General features: G+C 37.7%; 1 protein-coding gene across 1 annotated transcript; it reads right to left on the minus strand.

Moving 5' to 3' along the window:
* Positions 1–2,024: 2,024 nt before the first annotated feature.
* On the minus strand, positions 2,025–14,678 carry LOC109081848 (SWI/SNF complex subunit SMARCC1-like). The gene is made up of 28 exons (XM_042776546.1): positions 14,446–14,678; positions 13,636–13,755; positions 13,344–13,429; positions 12,602–12,683; positions 12,418–12,510; positions 10,676–10,745; positions 10,502–10,571; positions 10,316–10,391; positions 10,024–10,146; positions 9,812–9,891; positions 9,518–9,639; positions 9,379–9,438; positions 9,255–9,289; positions 8,315–8,427; positions 8,072–8,143; positions 7,866–7,979; positions 7,630–7,783; positions 6,364–6,474; positions 6,154–6,213; positions 5,388–5,646; positions 5,148–5,300; positions 4,450–4,499; positions 4,236–4,329; positions 3,322–3,455; positions 3,082–3,216; positions 2,581–2,740; positions 2,423–2,494; positions 2,025–2,327 (listed from the first exon to the last, which is right to left on the minus strand). Exons 1-28 carry the CDS (start codon positions 14,620–14,622, stop codon positions 2,281–2,283), a joined length of 2,922 nt encoding a protein of 973 aa, XP_042632480.1. The 5' UTR covers positions 14,623–14,678; the 3' UTR covers positions 2,025–2,280.
* Positions 14,679–15,297: the final 619 nt, after the last annotated feature.

Raw genomic sequence — 15,297 nt, forward strand, 5'->3', positions numbered from 1 at the left:
AACATAAGCAAACACTGTGTAGAGGGGAGGGACTCTTAACTCAATTTTCCAAAAATCACAGCGATCTGTGGAAATTATCCTTGGTCAAAGAGGAAATTTGTATTTTTTTAAAACCAATTTTATCAGTATTATGTAGAAACTTAAATTATATTTATAAATATTTAGAATTAGATTTTAATATTTTCAGTTTCCAAGTTATAGTAATTTAGTTGTACTTTTGTAATTTTCTTATAGTTTTATTTTAGCATTTAAAGGGGTCATATGATGCGATTTAAATTTTTCCTTTCTCTCTGGAGTGTTACAAGCTCTTGGTGCATAAAGAAGATCTGTAAGGTTGCAAAGACTTAAGTCTCAAATTCAAATAAATATTCTTTATAAAAGTTAAGACTTGTCCACACCCCCCTGAAACAGCTTGTTTAAACACGCCCCCACATATCTACGTTACTGTGTGGGAAGATTTACAAAACGCCACCCAAATTTTCACGCAAAGAAAGGCGGCGTACCTTTTATTCTTGCTGTTGCCGCCAGCGCCATTTCATGGAGAAGCTGTGTGTTTCATTGTGAAAGTGAAACTACTCTGTTCGGCCTTCCAAAAGAGCACGATATCCGCTTCGTCATGCCTAGAGATGATCCGTGCTGGTCTCTGAGGAAATACATCAACTTCGCGCTCACTGTGGACGAAGCCCAGTCCAGCCCGAGATCGTCAAGTGGTTGCCGCAAGCCCCGGCAGCTCCTTCGTCGAATCTGCCGGCCGTTCCTCGTTATAGCCCCCGGCCGTTCCTCACTCAAGCCGAGGGCCGTTCCTTACTCAAGCCCCTGGCTGTTCCTCACTCAAGCCGAGGGCAGTTCCTTACTCAAGCCCCCGGCTGTTCCTCACTCAAGCTGCGGGCTATTCCTCACTCAAGCTGCGGGCTATTCCTCACTCAAGCTGCGGGCCGTTCCTCACTCAAGCCCCCGGCTGTTCCTCACTCAAGCTGCAGGCCATTCCTCACTCTTTGCAAGGACAGTCTGGATGCAAGTATGCAAGAAGGTTAACATATGTAAAGGATTTGCCACTGACATTTCAAACGCGAATTTTGAGCAGTGTAGAGTAGCACTTGTTTTTTGTCATTTCTCCAATCACAAATGCAGTCATGGTTTTATGTTTACGCGGCGCGATATGCAACACATTGTGTAAAAAGACAGTATAAGTCATTATAATCAGTAATTATGTCCCCACTGGATGCAACAACTGCCTCGTTTGTAATAAACACATTTCATTATACCAAATACACAAAATAACGTTCTTTTTAACAGCACCATATGACCCCTTTAATAAAATAATAGCATTTCTAAATATTTTGAATTAGCTTTTACTTCATATTTTCAGCTTTCATTTTAGGTTTTAGTAATTCTGTGCTTTTCTCATTTAATATATATTTTTTTAAATATAGCTTTAATTTTGTTTCAGTTTTAGCTTTAATAATTTTAGGACTTAAACAAACCACGGTAACATTTCTTTAACATTTTTCATAGTTTTATTCAACAATTCTCAAAGTGACAGTTCAGCTTAACATTACAACTTTGTTGTTCCAAACTTATGACTCTGTCTTCAGTCAAACACACGGGACACGATATTAAGGAAAATTAAGTCGCTCCTTTCCGTACAATAAAAGGGTTTTTGCTGAAAATCTTCCCCTGAAGCCTGTAGCCCTCAAATCTCATTTATGAGCTCCATTTACTCTCATGTATGGATAAGAGCAATTAAAAATTAATTTCTCCCAAACCTTGTGCACTAGAGTGACCTGTGATCTAAGAGTTTCTTTTAAAAATGAAAGTTGTTAAAAATACATCTGGAACAGATCAAGTAATGGCGGAGTCCAGTTTTCTTCATAGTTAAGAACAGCTGACTGCTGAAATACTTGTACCACAAATATCAAATTAAATGTTTTAAATGCATCAAAGAATAAGCTACTAAATTAAAAATATACAAGTATTAGAAAATCTTCTAAAGTAAACTTCAATAGACGAGCTCACTCAAGAAGTTATAACTCCATATAAAAGATTTATTCTTACTAAAACAAATGTTTTAGTGCTTGGTGGCAATACAAAAACAGATCTACAAACATTAAGTACAGACAGATACGGCAACGAAAAGCCTCTAATCTTACCCTTATATGCCAGCATCAATGTTTAAAAAATATTAAATATACACAGAAGAAGTGCTATTGTAGAGATGAATGTGGTAAATGATGTGACTGTGTCCTTCATGTCATCTTGGGTCTTAAGGAGGTGAAGACATTACATGGGTGTGGCCCCATCAGCCTGTGAGGATGGTGGACTTTGGTCTGAGTTGGAAAAAAATGAAAAGCAGCAGGATTGAAAAGGTTTCGAACACTGCACAGTGTTGATCAGCATTTGATTTGAGGCATGCGTTACTCACACATGCCATTGGGAGCTCCAGAGTGCCGAGCACCCACGATCTGTCCAGTACTAGCACTGCCCACCGAACGACCTGAGAGGGATGCAAAAAACACAATATTATTAAGTAGATGAGTGTGCATGAGACAAAAGGGTTGACTGATGTGTAGGAGAGTGTACCATGGTGAAGAGGGTTGTATGCTGTACTACTGCTGCTCTGTGTGGCTCCCGCTTGTTGCTGCTGTTCCACATTTTGTCGTGCCTTCATCTCAGCATATTTCACCTGCTCCAGGTGGAAGTTCTGCCTTTCCGACAGTAACTGCTGTCTCTGCTGCTCCAGCTACAACACACAGATATCAAATGAAGTTTAAACACCCTGAAATCTCTACATTAAAATGCAGTTAGCAGTCAGCAAGATCTTTCTTTGTTTAAATAAAAGAGAAAAAAAGGTTTGGAACAACATGAGGGTGAGTAAATGATAACAGATTTTAAATATAAAGTGAACTACCCCTTTAAGAGATAATGAAAATGTATTATTCAGTACAAATAATTTTCTAATAAATCAATGGCAATTAAAATGCAGGTTGTAAAACATTCTTGCATTGAAAAATAATTTAGTGTGCTCTTAAAAGTTTCTTGGAGGGATGCCAGATCTTGTTTAAACAAGGCACTCTAACTCACAGCCTCTTTTTCGCGATCCATAATGGTCTCCAGCTCTTCAAAGTGTCTCAGTTTGATCTCCAACTTTTTCATCTGAGTCTCAACCAGCAGAGCCACCAGAGATTTGATTTTCCTCTCTTCTACTGCAGCCAAGTGCTAGAGGGACAGAAGAAGAAAGAGAAGAGTGAGTTCATAAGAATGTTTTTTTGTCACTATTAAAGGTCATGAGAGCAGTTGCAAGAAAAGTAGTTTGACATATACCTTTGCTTTGGTAGCTGCAGAGGCCAGTGCTGCAGCAGCAGCTGTGGCGATGTTCCCCTCCACCAGCTCAAGCTCCACCCTCCTCTTCATCTCCTCTCCATCCCCTTGGGTAAGGCACATGTCAAAACTCTCCTCTGAAAAGACATACGAAGAGTTTGAAAGATGAAGAAATGCAGTAGGGATTGCATGACAAATCATTTTTTCACTAGCTGTCCTTTGTGAGAAGCAAAGATTACATGACTGAGAAACAAAAGCATGCATATAAACTACTGTTCAAAAGATCTGGGGTCAGTAAGATTTTTTCAACATTGGTAATAATGTTTCTTGAGCACCAAATCCAAATATTAGAATTCTGAAGGATGACGTAACACTGAGGACTGGAGCAACAGCTGCTGAAAATTCAGCTATAGAATATATTACGTTTAAAAAATAAATAATTTTCATTTGTAATAATATTTCACGATATTTCTGATTTACTGTAAGATTGATTAAATAAATGCAGCCTTGGTGGGACTTTTTTAAAAAAAAAAAATTGTTGCTAGATTCATTGTCATAAATGATGTGGTTCACTTCTAACATGCTTTGTGAATGGTAAGTGCTATGGGTTCACTTTGTTTTCCCTTTTTTTGTAATTCTATATAGGTTTTTACACAAAAGCTAAAGGCACAGTGCATGGAGAAAATGGTATGTCATCTTGGCTTCACATGCATCCAGAAAATGTGCATATTACGCATACCGAATTCCTTTCAAATGTAGTCTTAGTAGTATACTATTTTGAACACAGCTTTGGTGTAACTGAGCTGTCACACCAACTGCAACTAACAATAAATATTTAACAATATAGCAGCAATGTGTAAATCAAGGTGAATCAATGCAAAGAGATTTAATATGCAGAGCATCTGTGATCCTCTGACCTGCTGTGCTCTCCTCTCCTCTCTCTCCTTCACTCTCTTCTTTCTCCTCATTCTTCACACGCTCTCCCTCTTCCAAGATGCTATCACCCTCAAGCTACAAAAGACAGCACAACCTCAGTGACAATCAATCACACTTTCCGTGTTAAGATTTGTGAAATAAGAACAGAAAACATCAGAATGGATGCTTATTTGTGTCTGGAGAGGCTTCTCATACCTTTTCATGTTGCTCATATTCAGTGCTCATTGTTTCTAGGCCACTCCCATCTAAAAAACAACGACAACAATAACAACAAAAAAACAATACAGTAGTCATAATCCCAATGTTGATCATAAACCTTATATAATATTGGGTGTTCAGAGGCCATAGAAGATGATTGTTTAAATGACATTAAACATTATGAAAACTTTCTTTCACTTACTGCCCTCCCCTGGATGTTTCAAGTACATCCACACCAATTATTCTTTAACGACTCTAAAATGGTTTTAACATGCACAACCATTCAACAGTTTGGGGTCTTATGCTCACCAAGGCTCCGTGATGTTCACATCTTTTTGGATAAGAATAAACCCTATCCAAACCGAGTGACTATCTTGTATCTTTTAATTTAAATCTAGATTTATTCCCATTGGCCCTTGAAAACCTCTATGTGAACACACTTGCCTGAGAAAAAGTGCATGGGAAGAGTTTAGGTTTTATTAAAAGTCGGGGGGACAGACAATTGTGAGACAGACAATTAATTGTACACCCATGCTACAGGGAGCCACCGCAGAGGGATGAAAGAGCCGCATGCAGAGACATTTAGTTGCTTATAACCAGTCTTAACATGCATTTCAAAAGTGAATTCAAGGGGAGAGTTTTTTTTTTATCTTTTTACTACATAAAACACTTAAAAAATACAAAAAAGTAAGTACCAGTCTTTTCTGAATGGTCAGGATCAAGTTCTGCAATGCTGCCAGTTTGGAGTGTAAAGGCCGGATCTAAATTATGCCCAATTCTCTGTGCTCTGTGAAAGCTGGCACTGAATATCTCTGGTGGGGCCTCTTCTCTTGCTCTTGAGAATTCCTCTGAAAGACATTCAAACATTACATACATATTTTCTCTTAGCACACGTATCTTCAAATCAGCACACACACTAACAGACTAACTCTTACCTAAAGCTGCCCTGGCGGCTGCAGAGGCCACTCGAGGGTCGACCACAGATGCAAGGAAAGCCACAGTGCTCATTACAGGGTTCTCTGACTGGCTGAAGGGGACAGGCTGATAGGCCAGAGGACCCATTGAGGCTTCAGAGTTCTCTAGGTATGGGTCCTCTATAGGCAACCGTAAGAAGTGAAGAATACAATCATCCTGTGTGCGACTGCCCACATGCTCTGACACCTTATTCCAGTCATCCTTATACATCTCCAATGCCTGAAAAGAGAGATATGGCATACAAAAACAAATGATCACAACCTTTTTCAGGCCAAGGACCCCTAGGGGATAGAGAGATGGAGCAGTTCCTTCATATTATACATTGTATAAAATTAAGTGTTACATTTTAAGCCATTTTAAATCATTACTGCATAAAATGTATATGTCATTATATAATAATTATTGTGATATATGTACAGAGCCATATACATCACATTTGTTACTTCACCCAAAATTACAATACAAAATACATTTTAATATGAGACAGACAATTAAAAACTGTAAAACGTAAAATGTAAAAAAAATGCGGCTGGAATTTTAGATTAGAACTTTAGCTTTGGGCAAAAAAACACAAAAAACAAAAATAAAAATCCTGTAATCATTGTTTGGTTGAGATAAAAAAAAAAAAAAAAAAATTTAATAACTGGCAACCCCCTGCAGTACTGCTGTTGAAGACTCCTGAGTACTAAAGCTTTCAAAATCTTGTTGACTGTTTGACTGGCTTACCTCCAAAAGCAAGAGTGTTTCCTGTTCTGTCCATTCTCTCCCTGCACTTGCGCCTTTACTCTAAAAGATGAAAGAAGAGGAAAAAAAAGACAGAAAGCAAGCACACATTTTTTAGGTGCTGAATCTCAATGCACTAAAAGAGTCTAGAAAGTTGTGTTAAAACACTGCTTAAACTCAAACAATGTTGCAAACATTGTTTGTGGTTTTTACCTTTGGATGTTTCTTAGCATAAATGTCACTCCGTAGACCAAAGTTCTGCAGGTCAGATGGTTTTTCTCTCAATTTCTCTGGGAAATGCAACATATGCTGAGAAGCTGAAACCCAAACACAAAAAATACATAAATTTATAAAATATTTTTGTAATGATCACTGACCTGTATAACTGTTCCAGGTAGGGCTGGGCGATATGTTGCAATTATTGATATGTTTGTGCTTAATATAAATACTCTTATCCAGTATTTGAAATGAATTTGGTTTCATGAAGACAACTGTTGAATTTAACGGAGTTTAACAGTTCATTGTGAAGGTGGACATTCTGGTGGTGATTGTAAGAATGATCAGTTTAATTTCCTTCACGTGTAGCGCTGTTTTTTTTTTAAACTTGTAGTCAAGCTATAAGTTATTTGTTATTTGTCTAAAATTAGCAATTAAAAACAAATTGGTTCCTTCTGCACGACCAAAAACAGAAAGTTTATTTTTTTCTCATGTTTTTAGAGCTTAAAGTGTCCTTATAGGCCTACGAAAAAAAAAAAAATGATGCATTATTTATTTGGAAAAATAAGTAATTACAAATATTATTTGGTATTTTATTTTTCATTTATTTTTGATAATGAACAGGCTGCGATGTCAAGCCATACTAGAATTGACGTGTCTGCACGCGAGGCGCAGACGTACACTTGAATTGCTTCCTTACATCAGTGAAAACAACTTAACAACTGTAAAGATTTTTATCTGTGTACACTCACAATAAAACAAAACATTGTGTTTTTGCAAAATAAAGAAAACAGGTACCGCTTTCTGCCATCTCAAGTTTCCTTCTCCTTGAGCATGTTTGTGAGAAGAGCATGCAAAAATAAATCCAAACACAGCATAGGCCTATAGGCTACAACTTGCCTTAAGTTTTTAATTTAGTTTTGTTAATTTGTTAATTGTTTAAATGAATATATTTTGCGTATTTATTCCTTTTATACAGGCTATATTAGTTTATTCTACGCTGCATGTGCGTGATGTGATGATGTGAATCCTCCTGTTCTGTTGTTTATGCTGGTATTTGCACATGTAAAATTAAACCCCTAGAAAACAAATGGTTATTTTAAATGAGTCATAGACACTTATAAGTAATAAAAGGGAAAAGGCACAGTCAAAACCCTGTTGGGATTTATTTTGTGACACGAACGGCTGACTAATCTAAGAGCTGCTCATTTAAAGCACAAATTTGGTGTTTGGCAATGTAATGCCAAAGTACTTCCGTATTACCTGTAAGGGTCTGTGCTGTAGTGGGACGAGTCCGGATGGTGCATCTGTGAGAACGTTAAAGTGTGGTGTAGGGGGTGGGCCCATGGGGAGGGGTCGGCTTTCTGCATCTACCTGATAGTTGATCAACCCCCACTGCTCCAAAAATGAATGAACTCTAAAATGCACACATGCAGGTTTATAAATAAATTACAAATTATTTATAAACAACTGGGTAAAAGTGAGACTTTTATACACACCTTATTAGTGAACACACATCTCCTGTCAGGTTTCGTCTACAGGAGGTTGAGGTCAGATACTCCTGAGGGTTTAGCCGGTATGTATCAATCATGAAGTTGCGGTACGCAAGATATCTACAAACAAGATATGAACGTTTATTTAGAGTTGAGGATGATGAATCTGATACAAATAGTATGTGCATGTATATGCATACAAACTGACTTACATTTCTGGTGTTTTGGACTTATTTTTCCCATTGAAGAACTCAGGCAGAGCTCGTCTCTCTATCTGATGAATACTGATGCACAAAAATAAAAAAGCACTATTACTCCTCATAATTATTTTTTTTTTTTATAAGAATAGTAAATGCCTGCATATGTTCAGAGCACAAGGCCTCAAATCTGACAACTATGTAAAACTGAGAATGTGAGTTGGCGTAATCTGGACACTTGTACATTTCAACCCTCACCAATTGTAGTCGAACCAGGAGGCATAGGTGGGCACAATGATGTGATGTGTTTGCTCTGTGGCACTCTCCTCCCCCTCCATCCCACGGCCGAACTCCCTCTGTTCCTCCTCATCCTACACACACAATAGGTCAGAACATACATATTTAAAGCACATGGTAGATATTGTGAGCTAGAGCTCCTTTAAAGGGGTAATTTGATGCTGCTAAAAAGAACATTATTTTGTGTATTTGGTGTAATGAAATGTGTTTATGCGGTTTAAGGTTAAAAAAACACATTATTTTCCACATACTGTACATTATTGTTTCTCCTCTATGCCCCGCCTTCTGAAACGCGTCAATTTTTACAAGGCTCATCACTCTGAAAATGGGGTGTGCTGTGATTGGCCAGCAATCCAGCATGTTGTGATTGGCTGAATGCCTCAAGCATGTGACGGAAATGTTACGCCTCTTAACATTTTGTGATGCCTTGTCTGGCCAGAGCGACGAGACATAAACATAAAACCCATTATAAACGTGATATAAACATTATTTCTAGTCGTGTCTTCTTCTGGAAGGCAAAAACAAAGTAGTTTCACTTTCTCAACGAAACCGCATCAAAGTTGATGTATTTCCTCACCGACCAGCATAGGTCAGCTCCAGGCATGACGAAGCGGATATCGTAGTTTCGCTTTCACAGTGTAACGAACAGCCGCTATACGACATGCCGGCGGCGGCAACAACAATACTACAACGAGAATAAAAGGTATGCCTTCTTTCTTTGCATGAACATCTGGGCGGCGTTATGCAAATCTTCCCACATACTGATGTAGAGTTGTGGGAGTGTGTTAGAACGAGCCGTTTCAGGGGGGCGTGGATGAGTGTGCTGTCCTTTTTGCTCTTTTCTGAAGGCAATCTTGGAAGTTTTTTGTCATGTACTTTTTGTTTAGCTAGACTGACTTACTCTGACACCTGAAAGCAGGTCCTCTTCCTGGTCATCTGAGAGAAATACATAGATATTCAAGGTTATTACTGAAATACAAACAGATCATGATTCACTGAACAGTCAATTCCACAAACAAACTTACCCAAATCAGCCATAATGCCTCCTTTGACTGGAGTGTTTTCACTGTCTTTTTTCAAGTTCACTGTAAAAAAAAACAAATAACGTGTTACACTCCTGACATCAACATAAGCACTTAACACAGAAGGGAAAAATAAACTTACCATTTTTAGGCAGAATGACCTCCTCCATGTTAGGGACAGGTGTGGGATCCTCCATGTCTTTAGTGAGGTCCTCCTCTGGCTCCGCCTCCTCTGGTTGACCACGCTTCTTATACACACCTGAGCTATTGGGTTATACCAAATTAAATATGTTAATAAGAATCAAATGCAATTTTGCCTCAAACTACAGAGAATTTGATAAATTTTTTCAGAGGAAGAAGCTACAGTGACTTCAAACATTAACTTGCATTGGTGACAAAAATGTGACATAACATTGACCAAAAAGTAAGATTAAACCTTTTCTTTCCTCCTTTCTTCTTAGACTCAGAGGATGGTGGAGACGGGGAGCGTCGTCGCTTCTTTCCAGGTTTCTGTTCCTTGAGAAAAAAAAAACAAAACAAAACAAATACTTTAAAATAAAAACAAAATTTCAAACTACAAACTTAATTTAAGTTAGCAAAACAACTTATTGATTTTTAAAAATGGCATGAAATTATGTATTAACATACCTCTGTGCTTTGGTAGATACGCCGCCTGAAACTCATTCTATTACCATTTTCATCAATCTCATAGTCTTCCTCGTTCATCCACTCATTATATGTGTCTGTGTCGAGAACCCATTTGGTATGAACCTGAGAAAAGATACTAGCATTTAAGTAGATATTCTTACTGTCTTATCACTAAAAAAATAAAAGCCCATCCCAATATTTTAGTCACTGTTGGAACCCAACAACAGACAAGAAGACATGCAAATATTAATGTGGGGAACTCAGGGTATTAATACTAAAAAGATGTTTTCACCTTCCAGCACCTGTCTGGGTTGGGAGGTTCCTCTACTTCTCCATCTACATCCCTTGCTGATATAAGTGAGTCATAACTGAAAAAATAAAATATGAAAACATATACTGAATACAGAGCAAAAAGTAGGATTTACTAATCCGAACATTTAGAGCACATGTGCAAATATGGGTGTGATGTATTCTCTACCTGTCTGGACACATGCCCCAGTGTACCATCACTTGGCGATCCAATCGCATGACTGGTCTAAGCCACTCTTCTGAAAAAAAGACCCAACAGTGAACATTATACACACAGATAGGATCATTTCCACAGATATACCTAGAATCTGCATGGACTGAAAGATCCAAAAAATTAAAACACCTTCATCTGCTGTGGAGGGTGATGTATATATTTGGTGGGTGGCTTGTGACTTCTCCTCTATCACTGTGCCCTGAAAATGCAAGCAAAAAATTTGTGTATACACTAATCAATAATGTCTATATTAGGGATGTGCACAAGTAATCAATAGGGGTGCTCCGATTGATCAGCTACCGATTGCTATCAGCCGATAATGGCTTGGGGAAGTTTGATCGGCGGTCTCTATAAAGGCAGATCACATAAACCGATCTCAAGCTGACGACGCGCCTGCGATGAAAGGTTTGGCATTACATGCAGCGACACCGTCTCAATCTCTGTCTGGCGCGGGTAAAATAACTATAATGCTGAAGGTGAGGTACAATTCATATTTCTCCAGTAAATAACTTACAAAGTAATGTAAAAAAATTTGTGAGACATAATTTCACAAACCGCATGAATAAATCACCGCACTCTCTCTTTGCCTCTTTAAATGTGCAAATAGCTTCAAATCAGCACATCGCGTCTGCACTATAAGTGAGCTCCATAGTTGACACAGGAATTGTCACATGCACAACCTTGTTGCATTGTCACCAAAGTTTATAATACTTATATATTTTTTCTTTTCTTTTTAATTCTTGCTAGTGTTTAAACCAATCAGCACTCGCGCGGTCTCCTCGAGACGGTGCCCTCATGCACACTCAAAACACACACACATAACGCCAGCTTCTCACATACTCTTGCTTATATTTATTGCATTTGAACACGTCCATAAAGAATTGTATTCATGTACTGCATAAAAACAATCACAATGCTCAAAAAGCATTTCAATAACAACGTTTGGATTTGAAATCAAAATGGATAAATGTTGTGTTTATGGTAAACAGCCAAGGATCAGTAGCAGACTCCTGTGTGAAAGCACAATATGAGTCCATGCTGCATCTGTGCCGCTTATGTACTGCACATGGACTGCATACGCACTGCAAATGGAGAAGGCCTTTGTGTGAACCTGGCATGAGGCCGCCTCACATACAGCTCACCAAATCAGGCTTGTGCTGTGTGTAAGCTATTGTGCAACAACTGCCCTTTTGTAAAAACAAAAATGCACTGCATGATCAAATGTTTAGGTAAGATAATTTCATATTTGTGAAAAAATTTATAAAAAAAAAGCCCCCCTCCACACCTCAAATTAAAAAATCCCCCCCACAAGAGTTACCTGAGAAGGGAATTCCCCCCATTTTCAAAAATGAAATTCAGGTCCTGAATGAATGTCTGTAAAAATCCTGACTGGAGCATCACTATAAATAATTCTAATTAATAAAAATAAAACTTCAAAAAGATTGGTATTGGTGATCGGTATCGGCAGATACTGCTTCCTGTGATCAATGAATCAGTGATCAGCCCAAAAAATCCTGATCGGAGCACCCCATAGTAATCAACTAGTTCACTAACAAAACACTTTTTTGTCACTAATTATTTTTATTCTACAGAAAGCCCAGTTATTAGCTGGTTTTCACAATAAATATGGAGGAAAAAGGTTTTCAGATTTTTATTAATGCATATACTTTATTTATTCTCAAATAAAAAGTATTGGTTGAAATTTTCTCTTAAACAGCATATATGCATCATACTTGTTACAGTTTACATTTTAATAGTTTTTATGTGTTTAAGTTCTTGACTACAAAATTGCTCTAAATGCCCATCTGAAGAGTCTAGTGTGTATTGGATATATTTTACCATTTCTTTGGTTCTTTTATTTTTCCACTGACCTGGTGTCGCACAACAATCTCTTTGAGTTTAAGAGCTTGCTTCTGTTCAAGATCAGGAGACAGGTACACCACAGGTCTGCTTAATAAGTTATTCTAGCACAAACAAAACACAGAGGTCAGATACTGCACCACAGACAGACATGCTTAAGATCTTTGTCTTCACAAAAGATCCAAGCACAAATACCTGTATCAGAGTTTTCTCCACAGAGATGAACATCTCCACATTGCGATCCACTCTGGATGGGTTCTGAAGATCAAAGCGTCTCCTTTAATAAAAAATAAAAGATCACAGAGTGAATGACGTAAGTTCGACATCTTTATCGGACACTCAATTTTACTGGCTAAAGAATTACAGTTTACATTTACCGTTAGCGATAAAAATCTTTCATCATGGTATAAGTAACTTTAATATCACTACATTGTATTTAAAATCATTCATATATAAACTACTGTTTATAAGACTGGGGTCAGTATGTTTTTGTTTTATTATTATTATTCAGCAAGGATGCATTAAAATCAAAAATGACAAAAGATTTGCTGTTCTTTTAAACTTCCCATTTCATTTCCACAAAACTATCAAGCAGCACAACTGTTTTCAACATTGATAATAATGTTTCTTGAGCAGCAAATCAGCATATTAGACAGATTTCTGAAGGATCATGTGACACACTGAAAACTGGAGTAATGACTGCTGAAAATTCAGCTTTGCTAACACGCAACAAATTACATTTTAAAATATATTAACACTGAAAACAGTTATTTTAAATTATAATCATTATCGTAATAATATTTGACAATATAACAGCTTTTACTGCATTTTTAATAAAATTAGCACAGCCTTGGTGAGCATAAGAGACTTTCAAATGCATAACAAATACACATTTCCTCCATTATGCCATCCGGCACTATTTAGCATTAATACTAACCAGCCCTGTTCTGTCTTGAACTTGTACACTGATCCCAGAATATGACAGAGTGCACCGCCTGGCCTTAGGTCCTGAAAACACTTCGCCTGAGGACAAAGAAACAAGGGTGAATCAACTGATCACTCATAATTCTGCAAAACTAAGTGTCATGCTATGACTGATCTGGGTATGGTGATGATTACCTCCTTGACTCTATCAAAAAGGTAAGAAGTGAAAAGGGATGTACATAAATCTACAGGAATAAAAGTGATTATGGTCTGTTAAAGAAAGAAGAGGAAAAGCAGCAACTCACTGGGAGTTTTGTAAAGCTTGGGTTATTTGCTCGCCGCCCAAAGGAATCTTCCTGAAACTGCAGGAGTTGGATGACCAGCCCAGCCAGAGACTTGCTGGAGGGAGCATCAGTCTGTACATACTAAAGAGGGGAAAAAAACAACAAAATACTGTATTTTTAAACCTGTGTGACAAATTGCAACAAAAACTGACAACAACTGCAAAGAGGCCTATACCCTTTTGAGTGTTTAAGAGCTTTCACTTCAATGAATTTTGCTACATACTGTACTAGTACTACTGGATGGTTTACACATTTAAACAGTTTACCTACTGTCTTATCTATAGTGGGTGGTGGACAGGGGTGCCATGGCACTGAGAGGGGGTGTGTCAGTCAGGTCGTGTAAACAAATACCTTTGACCACACACCTGTTTCTGCAAACTTAAAGCTGCTAGCATGCTGCTAACATCAACACTTACACCTCGTTACGTGGAAACTACAAAGCAGTCTTTTATTTTATGCTGACTCAAAACGGAGGACTCGTGGGGCTTGATATAAACGTGACTTTAACGCTGAAATGAACAGAATGAAAGTTGTCACTTCTGTAATTACGTTGAGACCGTGTTCTGTGGAGTTAGCTGTTCATTCCTTTATTATATGAGGCAAACAGACAAAATACTACCACATAAAAGACACTTTTGCAGTTTGAGGCGTTAATAAGAATCAGAAAACCACTAAAATAGCAAGACAACCAGAGCGGTCTGAAGAGAAATCAAAGAAAGCTTCAGGTAACCACATCATACATGGGGTCCCCCGGCTATCAGGCTCGCTAACCTTTTTATAATGTTTTCCAATCCAACTGCGAACCGTTTCCAACTGAGAGATTATTTCCGGGCTTTCCCAGAATTTACAGCACGGTCCACCGTCCATTCTTCGGCTCAACGAAGCGCTGCAACCGGCTTGACTCGTCGTAGGTCCCGCAGCAGCAGATCCTTGTGCTTGTGTAGCCATTGTTACATGCTAATTATCCTACGATGCACAGAATGACTGAAGCCTCCGCAGCGCCTCTAGCGGTCAGACCAAAAAAGGCGCCAATGACGCCTGCTGCATACTACACACTGTACATACTGCGTACTTGCCATAATTTCGTCAGATTAAACGGTAATTAGGATGCCAAAATTTTTATTCAGCAGTCATTCGCAACTATCGACACTGCAACTAAATCTTAACATTGAAATTAAACGAAATTAATTGGAGAGAGAGAGGCAATTAAATATAAGTATTTTTTTAATTGTTGCTATATATATATATATATATATATATATATATATATTATATATATATATATATATATATATATATATTCGTTTCTTTTTTTTTTTTTTAATTGCTGCAACATATACAATGTATATATACAAATGTAAAAAAAAAAAAAAAAAAAAAAAAAAGCTCCCTCATAGTACAAATCATATCATGTTGTTTTCATTGTTATGAATTTCGAAATGCAGCTGCCCTTGAACACTACTTTTTCAACCTAGACCTTCAGACGACCTGAGATATGCGACGTGTCCTTAAAAACTTAAATGCTAAACAGATAAAGAGTGTTATATTTTAAAATCTATAGTTATTTTCAACCCAGGACATGTGACAAACGTAAAATGTGAACTAGATTTTGAAATACCCCTA

The sequence above is a fragment of the Cyprinus carpio genome, chromosome A19 (assembly GCF_018340385.1).
Source record: "Cyprinus carpio isolate SPL01 chromosome A19, ASM1834038v1, whole genome shotgun sequence".
Classification (NCBI taxonomy): domain Eukaryota; kingdom Metazoa; phylum Chordata; class Actinopteri; order Cypriniformes; family Cyprinidae; genus Cyprinus; species Cyprinus carpio.

Bases quoted from the DNA above. Each gene is read 5' to 3' on its own strand.
- LOC109081848 (XM_042776546.1), bottom strand. From the start codon at position 14,622: ATGGCTACACAAGCACAAGGATCTGCTGCTGCGGGACCTACGACGAGT. The intron at 12,511-12,601 runs GTATTTGTGCTT...TGTTTGTGCTAG, and splicing joins TGGAGAAAACTCTGATACAG to AATAACTTATTAAGCAGACC. The intron at 4,330-4,449 runs GTATGAGAAGCC...TGTCTTTTGTAG, and splicing joins AATATGAGCAACATGAAAAG to CTTGAGGGTGATAGCATCTT.